The sequence below is a fragment of the Solanum verrucosum genome, unplaced genomic scaffold, assembly GCF_900185275.1.
Source record: "Solanum verrucosum unplaced genomic scaffold, falcon-dt-bn FXZP01000094.1, whole genome shotgun sequence".
Taxonomy (NCBI): Eukaryota; Viridiplantae; Streptophyta; class Magnoliopsida; order Solanales; family Solanaceae; genus Solanum; species Solanum verrucosum.
In genome coordinates, this window is record NW_026019970.1 from 1,145,749 (window position 1) to 1,167,420 (window position 21,672).

The window sequence follows — 21,672 nt, forward strand, 5'->3', positions numbered from 1 at the left end:
CATATCTCTTACCTTATGGTCTGCATACTTTTTGTCTACTCTGGGCCGTTAAAAGCTTAGCTTGAATACTTCTCACCTTATCTTGAGAATCCTTCACTAAATCAACCCCCAAAGGTTTCACATCTTCAGCCTCGATCTTGCCCGGAAAGGCATAACACTGAGCCCTGTCATCTTGACGAGCGACCTCCCTACCTGGCTGCATTGCACCTCTGCCTGCGTTACCATTTCCCCTACCTCCGCGGCCTCGCTGATTTCCTCTTCGCCTACCTTGTGGACGCCCTCGACCATTATTACCTTTTCCCGTGGGTACCACTGCTCTAGACTGCTGCTGTGCGGAATCCAACATGCGTGGGTGGGGACACTTTCTCCTCATATGCACAGGTTCTCCACAGTTGTAACAAGTAAGATCAAAAGATGGCTTGCTGCCCGTCGAAGGTTCGGCTCCCTCCTATACTGAATCAAATTCTAAGGTGGAATTTCAGAGTAATTACTTGTAGAAGCGGGCATAGCGGACTGAATTGGTCGGGCTGCAAGAGTCGGCCTTCCCAAACCTTTGAAGTAAAAGCCTTGAAAGTTGCCTGAATTCTTGGCTTTCTTAGCCAATGCCTTAGTCTGAACGCTCGCCTCACCCCCTCCACTTTCTTCACAAAATTTGTTACCTTATTGAAGCTTTTTCCTGCAGAGGTCATGTGAACAGACAATACCTATAACTCAGAGTTTAGTCCCTTAACAAATAGGCGGATCCTCTCTTCCTCAATAGTCACCAATTGCGTAGCATATCTAGACAAAGCATGGAACATGGCCTCATAAGCAGCCACAGACATACCATCTTGCTCCAAAGCCATGAACTCATCCTTCTTACGATCCCTCGAGGTTTGAGGCACATATTTCTCTAAAAACACAACATGAAATTGGGTCCAAGTAAATGGGGGTAAAGCTGAAGATCTGCATTCCACATAAGCTATCCACCACTGCTTAGCCTCACCTTGAAGCTGAAAAGTCAGAAACTCAACTCCATATTGATGGACAATTCCCAACTTATGAAGCCTCTCATAGCAATCTAAAATGAACTCATATGCGTCCTCACTCTTAGAACCATGGAACATGGGAGGTTTCAACTTCAAGAACTTAGTCAACATCTCGTGCTCATTACCAGTCATAACAGGACCCAACAAAGGATGGAAGAAAGCATCATTACCTACAGTTCCACTCACCTTGGGGACAGTGGTAGCAATATGGGGATTGGTGGGAGCTTGAGTTGCTTGAACAGAGGGAAGAACTCCAGGACCAACCAATCATTTCAAGAACGGTATGATCTGTTAAGCTAACATTAGGTCTAAGGGAGGAATACATGTAGTCTCAGTCTAACCTCTCCATCTTGTCCAACATTCTCCTCTACCTCTTCATGATATGCAGGAGGAGCCTCATATATGCTCTCAACTGGTGCTCCATCCCTAGTAGGCGTCACCCTTCCTCGGCCTCTACCTCTAGCTCTTCTTCTACCTTTGCCTTGACTGCGACCTCTTGCTGCAGATGCCTCAACTGGAGCATTGGCGGGAGCTACGGGCCTGACGCCGTTAAACCTAATGTTAACCATCTGCGGACAGAAGAGTGAAGGAGATTAGATACCAATTTGAATCGTCATATACCAATTGGAATCAAGTTATAGCACGAAATGAGACAAGAGAAAACAGAGAGATTTCCTAAAGTCCTATAGCCTCTCAAAAAAAGTACAGACGTCTCCATACCGTTCCGCAAGACTCTACTAGACTCATTTTGGTACATCTAGATCAACGAACCTAGGCTCTAATACCAACTTTGTCACGACCCAGACCGTCGTGATTGGCACCCATACTAACCCCCTGGTGGGAGAACCACTACTACAACTCAAACTAAACAACTTAACCAAAACTAAGATATTTAAAGATACGAAAGCATGTTCAAATTACCAAAAGAAATATGGAGTTCCCATAAACTCCAAAGGTTTAAACAAATAACTTAACCAAACTAGTGCGGAAGAACAACCCCTAGAACCTGAAAGTCATTGTACCAAAACTCTACTAACGACAAGTCTAAGAACAAAGGGTACAACCCCGAAACTAAACAACACCTTAAACAAATATTCTGAGTCCGAAAAGAGTGAACTTAAACAAGGGAGATCCATGGCAGCCTGAAAGAACAGGCTCACCCTTGAATCTAGTCACGCTCAATAGCCACCTAGCTTAGGTTTATCAATAGTGGCCTGAAGATGCCTTGTACTCAATAAAGAAAGAGTAAGTGTAGTATCAGTACACAACCACAGTGTACTTGTAGGATCACGCGGCTATCCTAATAAGTGAAACACATGCAAGTAACCACAACATTATAAAACAAACATATACCGAATATATACAATATCAATCATCATTAGATATGAATGTAATCATCACAAGTAGATACACAACACAATTCAATGGTCCTTTCACGGAACCCAATTTAATGGTCCTCTCATGGAACCCATACCCAAACTTTTAGTGTACTGGTACATGGTACCCGATCTAAGTTAGCGTGATGAAGCGTGACACCTGTTCCAATGTTTATGCTGGTACGTGGCAACTGATCCCAGTTAATGTGTTAGAACGTGACACCCGCTCCATTCAACAAACCACAATCATAATCACAATGTATATTCTCACAATCATACAAAAAGAGGTGATTCATGTCATGTAGTCCTTTGTTCATACTTATTTACGATTAGTGTGATCAATAATGCAACATTCCCATACATACATACATTATAATGAAGTAATTACAAACTTGTATCACAGTAATATGAAATCACAACCATCACCTACCTCGAACAAAGCTTTAATCCCGTAAGAAACTTGATTCTTTCCGCTTGTTCTTGGTCTACAAACAATCATAATAATATTAGGATCAATAAACAAGACCCAATTACCTGGATTCTAATTAATAATATCAACCCTAGATCAAACACTTGATCCCCATACCCAGATTAGGGCTTTTTCCACTATAATTTCCAAATCAAAACCCTCCCACATCGATATTTACCCACTAGTTTACATTCTACGGATCAAAAAACAAATTTGGGGAGTGAAAACCTTACATTTACCCTCAAGAATGGTGGAAAACTGTCAAGAAAGCACCACTACAGGAAAAAGCTTTTTTTAAGACGAACATTTAGAGACTAACTGATAATCTCGTCCTTGAAAGTACATGTATAGAGACGAGATTATATACTAGTCCCTAATTCTATGTTTTATTGCGAAGGCACTAAATCTAGTCTCTAAAAAAATTAGTATTTGGTCCCAAATTATAACTTGAGAGTGGGCGCGGGAGAAAAGTGCGCTCAAACATATATTAAAAAATTAAAAAAAAATAAAGTTAAAAGATTTATTTTCACCAAACTCATCAAGTGCCAAAAGTAAGAAATAAAATTCCTAAAAAATAAAACAAAAACTCTTTTCTTTTAAATACATATCTCATTTTTATATTGTGCCCTAGCAGCAGCTCAGATCTGCAAATCGCTATTCTCAGCAGAAACATTGTAGTTTCTCAAAACAAGGAAAGCACAAAGTTAGCTCATCACGACAGCTCGCCTAAAACAGAGAAAGCACAACAGTTCACCAAAATATCTTTTCATCTACTCTAATCTTGGGTATGCTCCTGTTCTGCGAGTTTATCTTTTTTCTTTTCTAAATTTGCTTTACTATTTGCTTTGCGAAAGTAACTCTTCATCTTCTTCATCTCTTGCATAATCTGATGGTAATTTTTTGTGCAATTATTGAAATATTATTGATTTGGGAGTCCTAGTTGAGGGAGTAGTCATTTGTTTTAAAATTTGTACAATATGTGAAAGATTGTCGAGTTGGAATTCCTAGTTGGAGTGTGTATGGTGTTTGGCTTGATCAAATACAAACTTTTGTTACTTCTTGTTATATTTCTTACTACTATTTATCTTATGAAATCACACTGCTATGTTCTTCTTGTTGTTGTTGTTGAACCCTTAGTTTTTATAATCAATTATATTCAATTAGCAATTTGGTTTGCAACTAGTTCAAATTCGTCTCTTGTAAACCTCAAATAATATATGTTCTTTCCTCTTCAACTTACTACATCTACTCTTACAATTCTTAAAGTTGGAATAAAGTAATAGAAATTTACCAGATTATATATATTATGTAGAATATCATATAGGTTTTTAATGTAGATGAGATTCTCTATCACTTTTGCTATATTCTATCTTAATGGAAGTTCTCCGCAAATCACAAATTAAAGCCAACTTTCAATAAAAATGTTGTAGCTTTTCAAAACAGAGAAAGGACAGTTAAATGATATGACTTCGTAATTTTGAATTGAGTAGATTTTTGAAAAAAAAGAGCCTTTTGTTGTAGCGGATCAAGCATCTCAAGTGTTTTATGCTAATGATAATCCCAAAAAAGATTGGCATATAGTGAAAAAGACTCGACCTCGTGAAAATTATTGATGATTTTTTAGATGACTTAGATAATTTTTCACAAAAGAAACGAAAAGGAACTAATGATATAAAGTATCTTCTATTAACTAAAATGTTTGGTGTCACCCATTCTGATAGGCATGCCTTTATTATCGCACAGGCTGGTTATTGAGGGGAAAAGTCGCGGACTGATTTTTCCTTTGATTCTCGATTAGGATGTTTGTATTCTGTAGGGAACAATAATACACTTCAATTATGCCACACTAAAGTTCAACTACGCTTTTAAAAAGGCCCGTATTTTTATAAATACATATTGTTGTATTGGAAAATTATAATTTCTAGTACTTTTTGTATAGTTTTATAATTTTGCAAAGCTCAAAGATTAGTTTGATTCAATCCTTCGGTTCACTGGATAAGAATTTTACATATTATTTTTATACTTTTGCCTCTTTCTGCAGGTTCAGTATATAGATTGAAAATTAGGATGATCAAGTATGAATTGTACTATCAGATATTCATTCATCGCGCCTGGTGCAATTGGAAAGGGATGAGGACTAGCTGACGAGGGCTTAAGTCTCTGGCATCAAAAGGCAAATTTCTAAGTATGAATTTATTTTTCCAATCTACTGAACTAGTTAAGAAACACATATAAGAAGTTGAAACAAGTAAGTTTTTTTTAAAAAAAAAAATTGTACAAAAGACACAAGTTTATTCAACCAAATGACTAGTATGTGTAGCTAGTCCTTTTGGACTCAAAGACTAGTTTCAGTATTCAGACCACTACTGCTACTTTCAGCTATATATACAAATGGATCCTATATATAAGTCATAAGACTATAGTATCAAGCATGCATTTTGATCTACTTTGCTTCTGGACAACTATGTGTAGCTCTTTAGCAATCTCCATCGGAACTATGATTGGCCCTCTACATTTTTGTTGTAAATTGTGGATGTTTCTCTCTGTTCGAGTATGGAAGACAATTGCAGCATATAGAATCCTAGTATGGTATTTCTAGGAATCCTAGCATAGAATACACATAATGTCAACTTAAATACACCATCTTATTAATATATCAACTCTTGTTAGTCTTCTTTATAGGGCTAGCTAGAGGATGAGCTAATGTTTACCATATTTCCAGTTTCCATAGTGAATTTCTTCCATCTAGTTGTAGGATATTGTGGAAGAAACGATTAATAAGCACTATTTATGTTGAACACAACCCACCATAGCTGATGAATCTGTCCAGTTCAATTCAACAGAAAGTTCCAATAATTAAAAAGGATCTTGTATCCAAAACTTTTTTTAACCCCCCAACCAGATTGTTTAGGTGTAGGGACATCATCTATAAAGTTATCTTTGATGTAAATGTTATGAATCCTTCACTTGTCTTTCTTCTTTGTTATAGTCCACTGTAACTTGCGTATTCCAACCTTATTCCAATTTGAGAAGTTCAATTTATTAAGCCCCTTGTCGACTAGGTCGAACAGAATAATTTTTGATCGAATAGAATAATTAATTATTGAAATAACAAACAACTAAACTAGCACGTAGTTGTTCTTACTCACTTATCTCTCTTTTTAGTTGTGGTCTGACCACCTTCTAATTCCAAATAGCCTATGTCTTGTCCTTCATGTATGATATCTTGTTATTGAAACTACTTCTCATAACATAATAAAATAGTTTTCTTTCTCCAGGCACTATTGGTAAGGGACGAGAACAAGGACTTACAAACCTTACCATGTCTTCTAATTAAGGAAATGGAGTGATACATAAGAACTATGTGGTTCTTGAGAAAGAGTGCATGCAAGTTTATACTCTATTTCCTTCTTCTACTAATGAAGTTAAGAAATACACCCAAGGAGATGAAACAAGTAAGTTTTTTCATGTCTATTGAGATTTAATTACATATTTAACTGAATCTACTGCTCATAACATCGTAAATCATTTTTTTGGTTGAACAAAACAGCTTCTTATTGATAACAACTTATTCCCAATTGGATTGTAGTGAAGGACAAGGTGCTATTTATTTATAATGAAACAATTTCTCATTGATAACAATTTTTTTTATCAAATAAAACAACTTCTCCATGTTCTATTGGGAAGGAACAAGGAAAAGGACTTAACAACTCTACTATGTTTTATGATCAACGAATGATATTAAGCAATAGAAGTTTGGCACATGTGAGGAGCTATTTAGATATGAAATTTTTTTGTTCTGAATGGTTTCAAGTATGCCTAGTGATTTAATACTCAATTATCCAAGCATTTACCTTGTAGCTCGTCGTGATATTTAGATATGAAACATTTTTTAACTTGGTAACTTTTCGTAGTGGAACTTTTAATATGAAATATTGGACTTTAGCTTTTGTCTTTGAACTTCTATTTTGTAGCTTTGTGTCAAGAAAAATAGATGATTTTGTTGTGTCATTTATTGATTTTGTTTTACTCATAGTTAAAAATACAAGCGAGGAGTAGTAGAAATGCAGAATATCGAGATTGTAGAAAATTATTGTAGACCTCAAACTCGTAACCATGTATTTGCTTTTGGGGTGGAGTAAAGCCGAAAGTCATGAAATGTGACACTTGCTCAAAAGTTGAATTAATGTATGTGCTGCATTAAACCCAAGAGGGAAAAAAATCCTTGAATAATGGATTGTCTACCTAGAAGATAAGATGAAAGAAATAAGTTGAATGCAAAAATTCTTCACTGCTCAACAGTGACATATCCTGCATACGTCATCAACAGTTTCAGCTGAATGATCACTGGCATATTTTGCTATCCAAGTAAGTGAGCATATACCTATATTTATTTACGTATAGTTGTTTGAATAGTTATTGTAAGGCTGAACTGTTAGGAAACTAATAAGATGGTCGATCGTGTTTGAATGCTTTCTTTCCTTGTGGGGTCCTTTGCTGGAGGATTTTATTCTCTGAGCTGGGGGTTTTTTGATTACCTATTGCCTTTGGCTCTCAGTTATTGGACCAATGCTTTATATCTAGAGTTATTTGTATTATGAGTCATCTTTGCCTACCTTTTATGAAAACAATTTAATGATGTGATTGGAAGAAAAAATCGAGTTCTCTAACTACATACATACTTGAATAGCTAATGAAAGAGTAGGTCCATGTTAATAGGTATGATTGAACATGATCACTGTGCAAGAATCATATAGATCTGATCCATGCTACATAGCCGAAGTTGCTTCCCTGTCTTTTATTTCCTACACAACTATATATGCTTGTCTTTTTAATCTATTTTTTATTTTCTGTACAACTGCACGTTACGTCTTCTTCCTCTGTTTTTTTATTTTATACACAGTTGCACACATGCCTTCTTCTATTTTCTAAATATCTGCGCGTGCACATTTTTTATTTTCTGCACAACTGTGTTCGCACATCTTTTATTTTCTGCCAGCTGAACTGAATCATACTCTTCAATAAGAACATAGAAATGTTATTTCATAAGAAATATAGTACCCCTTAACTAGATGTCTAACTTAATAATCTTTAAATGATTTCTAAGAGATGGCTTATATTTGTTATTTGTTGAGAGCTTCAACTATGATAGTATAGCAACCCCAGTGTAGTACTCCTACAATGAGATAAACAAACTTGAGATTCTTTCACCTAGTGTACTACATCAAGACATATAAACTTAAAAATTATAGATGTTTTAGACTTCTGATATGCTACTGAATGGACACTTGAGGTTCTAATAAGAAACTTTAGGAGGCGACCACAATTTAGAATTAAGTGAGGCTGCTATGCGAAAAGGAAAAAGAATTCTTTCGTTAAATGGCAATCAAAGATAACAATATGATGAAATCATTGTGTCCAGTACTCTACTCTGTGTTTGTCTCCAAACACTACATCAAGATGTATAAACTTGAAAATTATAGACGTTATAAACTTGTGATGTAGTACCAAATGGACACTTAAAAGTTCTATTTTGGTGCATCATTTGATGGTTTCTTAGCATATTATTTGTAATGAAGCAACAATGTCTCGATCTTTTAGTATGGTTTTCTGTTTTTTGGTACACTTCTTGTATCTGAAACATTTTTGTTCTTAGTTGATGAAAAAGAAAAAGAAAGCTCTAAGAATGATTTGTAAGAGATATAAATCTTTTTTCCTAGAAGATGATCACAGTTCAATGGATATCTATAATGTTTAGCAGTGAAGAAACTCTTTATTGTAGCAGATTATGTGATAATGAACATTGGAGTTGTATTTAAACATTTTTTAAATAAAAATGAGTAAAATGGCTACTTGATCAAGGGGTCGACATGGAAACTTCTTGTTGCATTTGTGATAAAAATTTGAATTGTTTGTTAATGCATCTCAAAGCTTTCCTAATTAATTTTTTTTACATCCTTGCAGCTTGTTCATGTTTATGGATAGCTCTTGGAGAATTTTGGAAATTGAAGTTCCAAGTCCAGATGCAAGTTAGAAGATGAACAAGATCAATATCATTATGTTATGAAAGTTATGTAAAACATGATTTCATAGTTTAGCTTGTGATGTTAATCACCTAAGTTTCGTTTGTTAAGAAAATATTGAAATCTAAATTTTGTTAACCAATATATATCAGCGTTTTTTATGGAGCAATCTTATATTGATTGGTAATTGTTTTTTAATTTTATGATATGAAGCTCTAGAACCATTTGTGGTCAATTAGAAACGAGGTACTTTCTCCACCCTAAAGGTTCATTTAGGACGAGACATTTTTTCCCTAAAGTTTTATCTAGGACGAGGTAGTTTCTCATCCCTAAAGGTTCATCTAGGATGGGGTTGCTTCTCGTCCCTAAAGGTTAATCTAGGACGAGGTAGTTGCTTGTCGCTAAAGTGATTTAACGACAAGAAATAAAGTGCATTTCAAAGAAGAAAATCATCTATTGGGGATGAGATATGTAGTCTCTAAAAGTGTTTTGACGACCAACGTTGTTTCTGTCTCTATAAATATTTAACGACCAGCAAAGATATCCCGTCGCAATTATTTTTTAGCGAAGAAAGCTATTAGGGCGGGTGGCGACCAGCCTTTTCCCGTCGCAATAGACCATTTGAGACCAGTTTTGGACTTTTAGGGACTAGATTTCCCTTTCTTAGAGGCTGCTTTTCTTGTAGTGCACCTGGGGTCATCTCCTAGCTCTCAAAGTCGAAAAGTGCAGAATAAAATAATTTTGGGGTTTATTTTCGTCTTAAATCGCGACTGTCCCACCACAACAAACCTCATCTCGCAACAGCGGCCCCGCCCTGGCAGGAATAATTTTGCAACAATGGCTTGACAGTGAGCAAATTTAAGAATTTCAAACCCCCATTTGACGACACACCTTTCTCCCATGATACTCAGAAATTATCCGTTCACGATAAGATCAATTTCGGGAGTTCTACTCGCCCGAATTCAATTCTCTAAAGTCATACGGGTTCCTTAACGTCTTAGCTATCTAGTCATGTGATCAAAATCATAATTAGATCACCCAATTGTTACTAGATTTCCCTAGACCTTACAGTCTCCGATTTTGTCCAAATCTGGACTAGGTTGGAAAATTCCAAGTTACTACGAAAAAGTTTTTCGGCCCAAAAATTTTCCCCGTTTGTTTTTCTATAACGACGAGAACAGGTCATTACGGTTAGGGAAACATATAAAAACATAAGGAATGACATCATGTTGATAATCTCTTGCAATGGACCTATTGTGTGACTTGTGACTTCAAGTGGTAGTGTTGATTGTATATGCGATTGTGCATGATTGTTTGTAATTGCCAGTTAGCTTGGGTACCAAGCGTGGTACAAGATATCTCCACAGTTGGCTCGGATATCATGCCTAGTATATACTAAAGGTTGGCTCAGGTACCATGCCTGGTATAGAGATATCTATATATGGTTGACTCGGGTACCACGTCGGTACAATAACTAAGGATGGCGGCTCCGAACAACGCTGGTACACAAATTGACTTTGGGTTCCATGAGAGGACCAGGTATGTGTTTTTGGTTCCATGAGAGGACATGCATTTGCATTTGCATTTGTGATCGTGTGGGACATGCATCCAGATATTTGTTGTTTTATGGTACGTGATTGGGAGTGTATATGAATTGATAATTGTTAATGTTGTTCTGTGTTACTTTAGATTAATTGTTTACATTCATATCTTGGACTGGTCGTGTGATCCTACCGGTACACTATGGTTTGCATACTGATACTGCACATGTTCTTTCCTTGTTGAGTAAAGGACATCTTCTAGCGGTTGATCCAAGACCTCGGTTAAATTGGACATCTTACTTCGAATTCAAGGATGTTCTATTCTTCCAGGTTGTCATGGATTCTTCTTCTTTTCTTGTCCATCTTTTTGGACTAAGACATTCTTAGACTATTGTTTATGTGTTAAGTTTTGGGGTTGCATCCCCTTCGTTTAGACATTAGAGTTTTTGTACCATGACTTTCAGTTTTTAGGGATTTATTTCCGCACAAATGTTTTGGCTATTTATTGAGTTTATGGGGACTTAATCTTTCATTGTTTGAAAATTGTCTTCTTACTTTTATATGATGAACAAGCTTTAAATAAATGGGGTGTTGGATTTAGTTGGGTTAGTTGTTGGTCCTCCCACTAGGTGGTTTAGTGTGGGCGTCACTTCCGACGATCTGGGTCGTAACACTGTCACAACTGAAGGAGTTCAAATCTTTTATGTCCTAGACCAAACAAGCAGGCCAACTTTGTCAAACGATTTTTCTTTAGCTTGTACAAGAGTATGTACACCTAGAATACATAATCAAATGCCTATTTAATAGTTAGTGATTTCATCAGTTTAAAATGAAATAAGATAGGCATCAAAAGTGGACCTAGTTTGTATAAATCACACTGAATTTTCAAAACAAAAATTCTGATCAGCTTAACTGTCTTGTGATCTTTATAAAAAATTTAGGCATATGTTTTGACGTTGCAAAGAGTATAATATCACTACAAAATATATTTTGTACAAAGAATATATCCTCAAATGTGTGAATAACTAAAAGAGGATAAAAAAGTTGAACCAAATATATTTTTTAAACTGTCGATAAAAAAGATGTAAACTAAATATATTTTAAAAATTAATCACAAATAAAACACTCCCACCTTTGTCTTTTTTATATTAATTTGTGCTGTAGCTAATCTCATATGATGAATTGACTGATGAATGAAAGTCCCTATTATTGTTGTAGGAATGTTCTTACACTTATCATCAATTTATCAGGTATAAGGATAACAAATGGGGTGTGCGGGGCGGTTGCAGGGCAAACCAACCTAAATCCACAGAGTTTTCAACTCGCTTCGCCCTATTCCGTGTGGCAAATTTTTTTATTCTTCCCCATGGGCCGCATAGACCCGCTTCTCCCTGCCCCACCCTGCATATTTTTTTTTCTTTTTAACTAATTAAGATATTAAAAGTACAAATTATAATATGACATATACAGTTGTGAATCTTATATTGCGAAAAACATTAAACTAATGTTTCGTCCTTTATAATACTATCAGTTTTTACATACATAAAATGGAACAAAAATAACGTATTACTCCCTCCGGCCCATTTTATGTGAGGTAGTTTGACTCGGCACGAAGTTTAAGAAAGAAATGAAGACTTTTAAAACTTGTGGTCCAAAATGAAAGATAGAAAAATGTGTGGCTGTAAATCATTTCATTAAGGGTAAAATAGACATTTTATAGTTAAATTGTTACTTAATATAAAAATGTGTCATTCGTTTTGGGACTGACTAAAAAGGAAAGTAAGTCACATAAATTAGGATAGATGGAGTTATAAATATTATATTTCTCTAATCTATAACTACATGAGTTGGTGAAATGAAAAAAAGGGGGGGGGGGGGGGGGGGGGGGGAGACTAAAAAATATTGTATAAGTGAAACCCAGTGAATTGGAGAACCAAACGTCAAGAATCGGCAAAAAAATATACTTTACAGATCAATTAATTAAGGAAAAATTATCAACAATATATACTACTAATACAATAAATATGATGTACTATCTGTGTGGTTTAAGATTAAAAATAATTAATGCTTAATTATGAAGGGTAATTAATTTAATACATCAGGTATGTCTATCATTTTACAAATATAATTAGTTATTTTTTTCACAATTGAAAATATATGTAATCAACATATATACTTATGGTGAACTTGGTTATAATAATTCATTTATATATAATTGAATTTATAATTTTTTTAGCTATTATTTTGTTTAAGCCCGCATAAAATCACAACTCATCCCGCCCAGCATAGCTTTCTAAAATGAATATTTCAAACACATCCGCTTCGCCCCATATAGCCTAAAATCCGCACCTGCCCACATAACCTAAAACCTGTCCTGCCTCATATCCGCCCGCCTCATTGCTAGGGGTGGGCATGGTATGGTATATACCAAATTACCATACCATACCAAAAATTTTAATATCGTGGTTTTGGTATTATGATATTTGGTGTGGTATATGGTATACATTTTCATTTTTTTGGTATTCGATACGGTATTTGGTATTTAGAAATAACATACTGAATTATTGAATATCATACTGAAATATATAGTTACATAAATAACACACACACACTAATTACAAATATGTAACCTAGTATAAGTATAAACTAAATGTTTAGAAGTTGAAACTTTGACTACTCTATTTTGATTGAAATGTATTTAAAATATAACTAATTAACAAAAGGAGTTGTTTGTACTTTATTTTGAATATATATTTCTACATACATGTGCAATGTGTTAGTATGATACAATAATTGGAACGTTTTTTATTTGTTGAAGTCATAATACTCTATTATATGAGTATATATTAATTGAAGTTGAACAAACTATGATTACCAATTATTTACCATACCATAGAATATCGAAAGTGAATTTTGATATACCGAACCATACTGAATTAAATTGATATGGTAATAGTATAATATTTTTTTAAAACCAAATACCAAAGTTACGATATTAAAACTTTCAAATACCGTATCATACTACACCATATCGTCCATCCCTACTCATTGCCATCCCTAATCACAGTGGCGGAGCCAGTAATTTCATCAAGGGTGTTCAAGATTTTTTTTTTTAATAAGTGAGTTGAATGTTATTTGCTTAACCTAGTGATTCTACCATGAACGATCTCAGCATTTGTCAATATCAAATATAAACAATCGAGTTTTTTTCTTCTTTTTGATGCATTTATTTTATATGATAAAAATATATGATTATTGTTTTAAAATTGAAATATTGATAGAACAAATGCGTCTAGCTTTACGAAACATAAATCACCCCAGTAGAAAAAAAAATCTTAAAAAAGAAGAAGATAAAACGCATATATTGATTTTAGCCTTGGGTTTAAAGTTGTTAACATATATAAACACAAATAATGTAAAATGGTGGCTTTTTTGTTTTCACCATTCGAAAGTGCATTATATCCTAGATAAAAATTAGAAATACATGATAACTAAATATTCAAAATTAAAATAATGTATTCATATATGTTACTCTATATTATTAAAATTGTAATATTAATAATAAAAAACTTGAGGAACATAATAATGGTGTGTGAGGTTGTGTTCTGCTCTCAAAATAAAACCAAAACAGTTGTGCGCTCACGAGATTCGAACTTGCACACCTCGGGTGAAAATGAACACGCTTAACCACTGTGCCACGGAAGAACTTATGTCAAAGTTGTTCAACATTAATTATTTATCCCTTAAATCCAGAATTTAACCTCTCTATGCGGTGTAATTTTCCGGCGAAGGGGGTCAGCTGACCACCCTTGGATCCGCCACTGCCTAATCATGTGTACAATATCTCGTTCAAATCCTGAATGTCGACTCTAAGAATCATTTTCAATGCAAGAAAGAATGTCAATCATCAATTATTGAACCACATTTCATTTTTTTTTGGGTCCACGGAGCACTAGTCAACTTTTAGCCAAATGTATGACTTTTTAGATATTCAAACACTGTATTGGCATGTGTTTACTATTTGATGTTTGTATTGAGATTTAATTAGATTAATTCATAATCTTATCCACTGATCGAACTCATCACCAACTTTAGTAAGAAATATTTCACCTTTCACTAATTTTGGCTCCTCATTATTAACATCATTGTTTTTATGATATATGTTTTACCTCTCCATTAATATCATTTGCCTAATCTAAATATAAGAATATTCTTGGTTCTTTTTTAATATCTGACAAAAATAGCAGCAAAATAACTAAGAAAAAAAAAGAGTCCAACTTTATTTTTAAACAAAAATTATTCTCGCATTTTACAAATATTATTATACTACAGTATTTCCTCTCGATTTATTTTTTTCAATTCTGGCATGATTTTATTTTTCAAATGCTTATCTTTTTAGTCAACAAAAAGTAGATTTTTTTTTTCTGTCAAAGGTAATTTACAAGATTTTATTTTTTTATGTTATATGCTTATAAAGTAATTTTAAAAATATGATCTAAAATTTGTCTTTTGTAATACCAATTTTTTAGTGATTATCTCAAGTTCTTTTTATGTGTTTTGTATCTTCTATATATTTTTTATTAAGGATATTCATGATTTCATTTTATTGAATTTATAAATAAAATTAAAATTAATCAAAAGGAAATTAGAAAATATAATTAAAAATGCTGATATAAATGAGGAGCCAAAATTAGTTGAAGATGAAAGTTTTCTCAACTTATTAAAGTTTGTGAGTTTTTTCCTAATTTGTTCTTTAATTATAGTTTAAAAGTATTGTTAAATTAAATTTAATTTAGACCTCCAAATTTTTAAATATAAAAAGTGTCACTCATCTAAATATGCACTTGAAAAAGAAGAGGAATTGAGTTATATGTTCTTTTTTCAAACCACTTGACAAGAAAATTGTACTCATTCTTCCAAGTTATTTTTGTATTTATATGGAAAGTTTTTTTGTACGTAGTCGGCAAGTCCTTTGAATCTTAGTGTATTCAAATTTCAAACTTTACGGCCTCTAATTGGAAGAATAATAGGAACATCGATTTTATGTTCATGGTTCGAACGATTTCACTAGCTTTTTCGTAGATCATATATTTGTATTAGAAAATTAAATAAATATATGTTTATCAACAACATGTGAACCTCTAAATAAAATTGATTTAGAACACACAAATTCCTAACCTTGGCTCGTCTCTGAGTACATGACTAATTTTCCACAGGTGATTGATAAAAAGTAACAAAAAATATAGATCAATAAAACACGTACATGAGATTATTTTATTGTATATTTATTTTTCTTTTATATAAACTATAAGGGGTCGTTTGGTTGGGAACAAGTTATTCCAGGATTAGCTATCCTGGGGTTAGCTATCCTGGGATAACTTATCCCACCATGTATATGGATAACTAATCCCATCACTATGATATAAATGGTAGGATAACTTATCCCATCACTATGATATAAATGGTGGGATACTTATCCCATCACTATGATATAAATGGTGGGATAAGTTATCCCAAACATGGCAACCAAACAAGATACAATAGTTTTATCCCATCACTATTTTCTTACCCCATCACTATGATATAAATGGTGGGATACTTATCCCATCACTATGATATAAATGGTAGGATAACTTATCCCATCACTATGATATAAATGGTGGGATACTTATCCCATCACTATGATATAAATGGTGGGATACTTATCCCATCACTATGATATAAATGGTGGGATAAGTTATCCCAAACATGGCAACCAAACAAGATACAATAGTTTTATCCCATCACTATTTTCTTACCCCATCACTATTTATTATTATCCCTCACACCAAACGATCCCTAAAGGAGATCTCTTTCGTTCGTCTGATGCTATCCTAAATGAGTTACATGTGTACTTCAATCAAAGAGAAGCCAAATCCATAAATTAACGGCTACTTTTTACTATTATTTTTTTAATTATTGGTATAATACATGAATATGACCCTTTAGCGGACAACTATATCCTCCAACTTTGAGTGTGCACAAGTAGACACTAAGCTTGTATAAAATGAACAAATAAACACACATGTTCTACATGACATAATACATGTAGGCAGTGGCGAATTTACAGCCAAAAAATAGGGCACCCGCACCCGTGGTCTCTTCGTAAAATTAGATATTTTATATGTATATTTTTTAAGATTTTGTATAATATTATATTCTTGCACCCGTACTACAAGAAGTCTAAATGGTCCACATGGTTAAATGTTGAGCTTTTGACCTTGAGGATTAAGGATCAATTCTCACTTCAATACATTTTACTTGGTGCACCCATGTTCGAAAAATCCTAGATTCGCCTCTGCATGTAGGACACAAAAATGTCATGTAGGACGAACGTGTTCATTTCTTCGTGTCAAGTTTAAGTGTCTACTTGTGCATACCCTAAGTTAAAAGTTCATAATTGTCAGTTGACGTCAAGTTAAAGGGTCATGTTTACGATTATGCCTTAATTATTTCAAGTAATTTCCTTATAAATAAAATAACTAAGAACCTCATTAAATGAAAGGTAAATATGGAGAAAAGCCCCAATAATTTTCTTAAAATTTGAAAAAATCACCTTATTTTGAACTATGAAAATAGTCAGAAGAATTTACATATTAAATGGAGGGAGTATCAATCAAGATTAAAAGAAAAGGCCACATTTAGAGAAGTAAATATAAAACTGCAAAAAATAGCCTTGCCAATCAATATGTACTGTCGAAATGGTGCACGACTGTTGACAGAAATTAAGGTAAAAAGTAGAACATTGACATTGACTAAACTAATTGATACGAACCAAATAAAGTAATTCCTTCTTTTAGCCTTTTTTTAGCTTCCGCTATTTCAAGAGTTAACTCAGCTTCTTGTGAAAATTCATATTAATTCTTAAAGATTTTTTTTTATTAACCGCAATTTCTGAATCAGCTTATTCATAACACAAATATACACGCTACTTTACAAGCAAAAACATTGCATTGCATTCATTTTAATGATTCCTTGAAGACTTTGACTTTGTCAAAGTCTTCTATTGTTTGGTGAACACATTATTAAAAAGACAACTATAATTGTCAACGCCTTCTAAATTTTTATCTAGCACTCTTGCTTTGTTTTCATTCACAATATCTAAGAAATTATATTGAATATGATTAGTTTTTTTTTTCTTTCCCATCAAGTTTTCGGTATTCATATTGGAGTTCATTAAATCCAAAATTCGCGTCAGAAAATCTCATATTGGACAAACCACAGTCTAACAAAACGACTCTGTACTGAGGGGGAATCGAACCGAATATGAGTAGTTGATTATACCCCACTAGGCCAATCGACATTATTTTTTTACTCTAAGGTCATTTTCTTCTTAGTGCTATATATTGACCCTTTAATTAGTACGTTATTTTAATTTCCATAATAATTCTACACCATGCAGCATAATCAAGTTGCTCTGTTTTCTTTCCCACTCCTCTGTTTTATGCTAATCTTAACACTAACCACCGCCCAAATTATCCCCTCTAACACCACTTCTCCTCCTCCTTCTAAGCCCAAGAACGCCACTTCTCCGCCAACCAATGCCAACGCCACCACCTACACAATAACCAAACCTGCTAACATAACAAAACCAGGATGTCCAAAACAATGTGGGAACCTTACCGTTCCATATCCATTTGGAATTGGAATAGGTTCTGGTTGTGGATTAAACCCGAATTTTGAAATCAATTGTGATACTACTACAACAGATTCTCCAACACCCCTCATATGGAACATGCAAGTCTACGACATCTCGGATGCAGAAATGCGGATATCAAATACCATAAATATAAAGTGTTACTCACAAACAGGAGTTTTGGTTCAAAATGAACCTGCTTGGATGGGTTTAGGAAGATCAAGTCCTTACAGTTTTTCTTCCCTAAACAGGTACGAGGCGTATTCGCAATTAGTTTACATAATTCTTAAATTAATTTCATAGTAGTTAAAACAGTGTAATCTCACTACTCTATTCGTTTTGATCCAATAACATGATGGACGAGTCATAACTCAACTTGAGCTGATCTCGCGGTCTCTTTACATACTGATTCTAAATTATAAATTCACCTCTGCAGATTCACGGTGGTTGGTTGTGATGATGGTGCTCTAATGACCGCACTTAACTTCGCTAATGGTTGCCCCACTGCCTGCAGAAGTACAAGTGATGTAACTAAAGGAAGATGTATGAGTTCCGGTTGTTGCCAAATGATAATACCAAAAGGCTTGAAATATTACAATACAACTATGATCACCACGAGAAATCATAGTTTATCTTGGTCGTTTAATCCATGTGGATATTCGTTTCTTGGTGAAGCTAGTCGATTCGAGTTCCAAGGTGTAGAGGATCTCAGTGATGTTAATTTTGCAAAGAAGATTATGGATAATGTCCCTATTGTGCTAGATTGGGCCATTGGAAATCTTACTTGTGTTGAAGCACGAGAAAGTAACGATTATGCTTGCCTCGATAATAGCCAGTGTGTTGATTCTGACACTGGCATTGGTGGCTATCGGTGTAGCTGCAACTCGGGATATGAAGGCAATCCATATATAGGCTCTGGCTGCCAAGGTAATTTGATTTTTGTACACTCTCACATCATATACAGGTTTTATGCTCAACGCTATCGTATATCATATAGGCAATTACAAGTATTTATGTTATTCCATCTGTCTCATTTTGTTTGTGTACTTTTCAAAAAGAATATTACAATTCCAACTTTCCACATGAAAGGTTTAACATTGCAAGATTAAAGGTCATTTCGATACATTTGAAATATATTAAATTTAACATGACAAGATTCAATCGACAAAACATAGACTCTACATCAAAAATGTTCTCTAACGACAATTAATTAATGACAACAACTTAATTGCCGCTAAATATGTTCTTTTAGAGGCAATTGACACTCTTTATAAATGTCTTTGAAGCATATTGTGATAATAAATCTAATGATAATTGTAAAGACTTTAACACTCTTTGTCAATGTGCATACTTATTGCTGCTAAAAGTTGTTTTTGTTATATTGAGGGATTAATATTGTCTGTTTTGCATTCCAGATATTGATGAATGTGCAGATCCAAATACCAATTCATGTGAACAAATTTGCACAAACATGCCAGGGAGTTACAATTGTTCCTGTCCAGAAGGATTCTCTGGTGATGGCAGAAAGAATGGTCGTGGTTGTATTGCACCAAACTCTAACACTGAGTTCCCATGGATAAAGTTTTCTGTTGGTAAGTTTCTTAGAATTTAAATTTGAATTTGTCTCTACTCACGTATAAATATACGTCTTGCTTACTTTCTATTAAAAGTCATGGATTATAAATGGTAGTGACAAATCATGAATCATTTCTTACAGTGAGCATGTCCATTCGACCAAATTTGGATTTCTAATTCCAACAAATTTGTTTGATAAATACAGGTATGAGTGTTGGTTTTGTATCCCTAGTGGTTGGGACAACATGGCTCTATTTCAGCATCAAGAAAAGAAAACTCATTAAACTTCGCGAGAAATTCTTCCAACAAAATGGTGGTTTGCTCTTGAAACAACGTATCTCTTCTAACGAGGGTGGTGTGGAAGCAACAAAAATTTTTACAGCCGCGGAGCTGAAGAAGGCTACAAACAACTATGCTACTGATAGAATTCTTGGTCGTGGTGGAAATGGAATTGTCTATAAAGGTATTCTACCTGATAACCGCATAGTTGCTATTAAGAAATCTAAGTTTATGGACGAGGAACAAATTGAACAGTTCATCAATGAGGTACTTATTCTTACTCAAGTCAACCATCGAAATGTCGTGAGACTCTTTGGATGTTGTTTGGAAGCTGAAGTTCCTTTACTTGTCTACGAATACATTTCTCATGGAACTCTTTACGAGCATATCCACAATCGAAATGGAGCACCTTGGTTATCTTGGGAAAATCGGCTAAGAGTTGCTAGTGAGACAGCAAGTGCACTTGCTTACCTTCATTCATCTGCACAAATGCCAATAATCCATAGAGATGTCAAGTCAGCCAATTTATTATTGGATGATGTTTACACCGCGAAAGTGGCAGATTTTGGTGCTTCAAGGTTAATCCCTATTGATCAAACACATCTTGCTACAATGGTTCAAGGGACATTAGGATACCTAGATCCTGAATATTTTCGCACAAGTCAATTGACTGAGAAAAGTGATGTTTATAGTTTTGGAGTAGTTCTTGCCGAACTTTTGACAGGGATGAAACCTATTTCGAGGGATAGAAATGACGTGGACAAGAATTTGGCAGAGTATTTTGTTTTGTCCATGAGAAAGAATCAATTGTTTCAAATTCTTGATCGCAAAGTGGTAAGAGAAGGAAGCCTTGAGCAACTCCAAAAAGTGGCTGAGCTAGTGAAGAGTTGCCTTAGTTTGCACGGTGAAGATAGGCCTACGATGAAAGAAGTAGCAATGGAACTTGAAAATTTAAGAAAGTTCACAAAAAATAACCCTTGGGCTAATGAACTTGGACATGAAGAGAACGAAGATGAATTATCAGATCTTTATACCATTCCAATTGACTCTAATGCAGGCATCGACAATTTCTCTGGACAATATAGTTTCAATTCCAATACAAATAGCAGCAACTTTTCTGGACAATATAGTTCGGGTAGTACTTCTAACACAAATAGCCCATTGATCCAAAACAGAAGGGTAATTTGATAATGCATTTCGAATTTTCTGATGTAATTTTCTTTCTTGTGATTCGTACTTTCTTCTTTAAATTTTTGTTTACATTGGAGTCAACTCCCACTTATGTGATAAATTTGGTGTTTAGACTATTTTCGTACATTTTATATAAATTGGTTTACACTTTATACTCAATTTAGTTCAGAAAGTTTTTAAAACTAGACTTTGATAAATAAGAACTGAATTAAATTGAACTGGAAAGATGCAATGCCATAACAATTCGAACCGCGCCTAGTTAAGAAAATTCAGTCCTAGAACAAGAAAAATAGGTCCAAGCGAATCACTCAACGATCTTAATTGAACTTCCCAAGAGAGTTCACCGTTCAAAATTATAACAAGATACTGGATGAACTGAAAATATGCAACATGCCCATATTCCCAATCGTGAAAACTTTTCGAAATAGAAATCATAGACGTGATCAAGCTGTGGCAAAGCAAGAAAAATATATTCTAAGACCAGGAGGCGTCATTGAATTTCCCGATCCACAAAT

The 21,672-nt window shown here is 34.2% G+C and overlaps 1 protein-coding gene across 1 annotated transcript; it reads left to right on the forward strand.

Annotated features, from left to right (window-relative positions):
- Positions 1–17,872: 17,872 nt before the first annotated feature.
- Positions 17,873–21,154, forward strand: LOC125817150 (wall-associated receptor kinase 2-like). The gene is made up of 4 exons (XM_049496711.1): positions 17,873–18,363; positions 18,549–19,039; positions 19,528–19,704; positions 19,893–21,154. Exons 1-4 carry the CDS (start codon positions 17,873–17,875, stop codon positions 21,152–21,154), a joined length of 2,421 nt encoding a protein of 806 aa, XP_049352668.1.
- Positions 21,155–21,672: the final 518 nt, after the last annotated feature.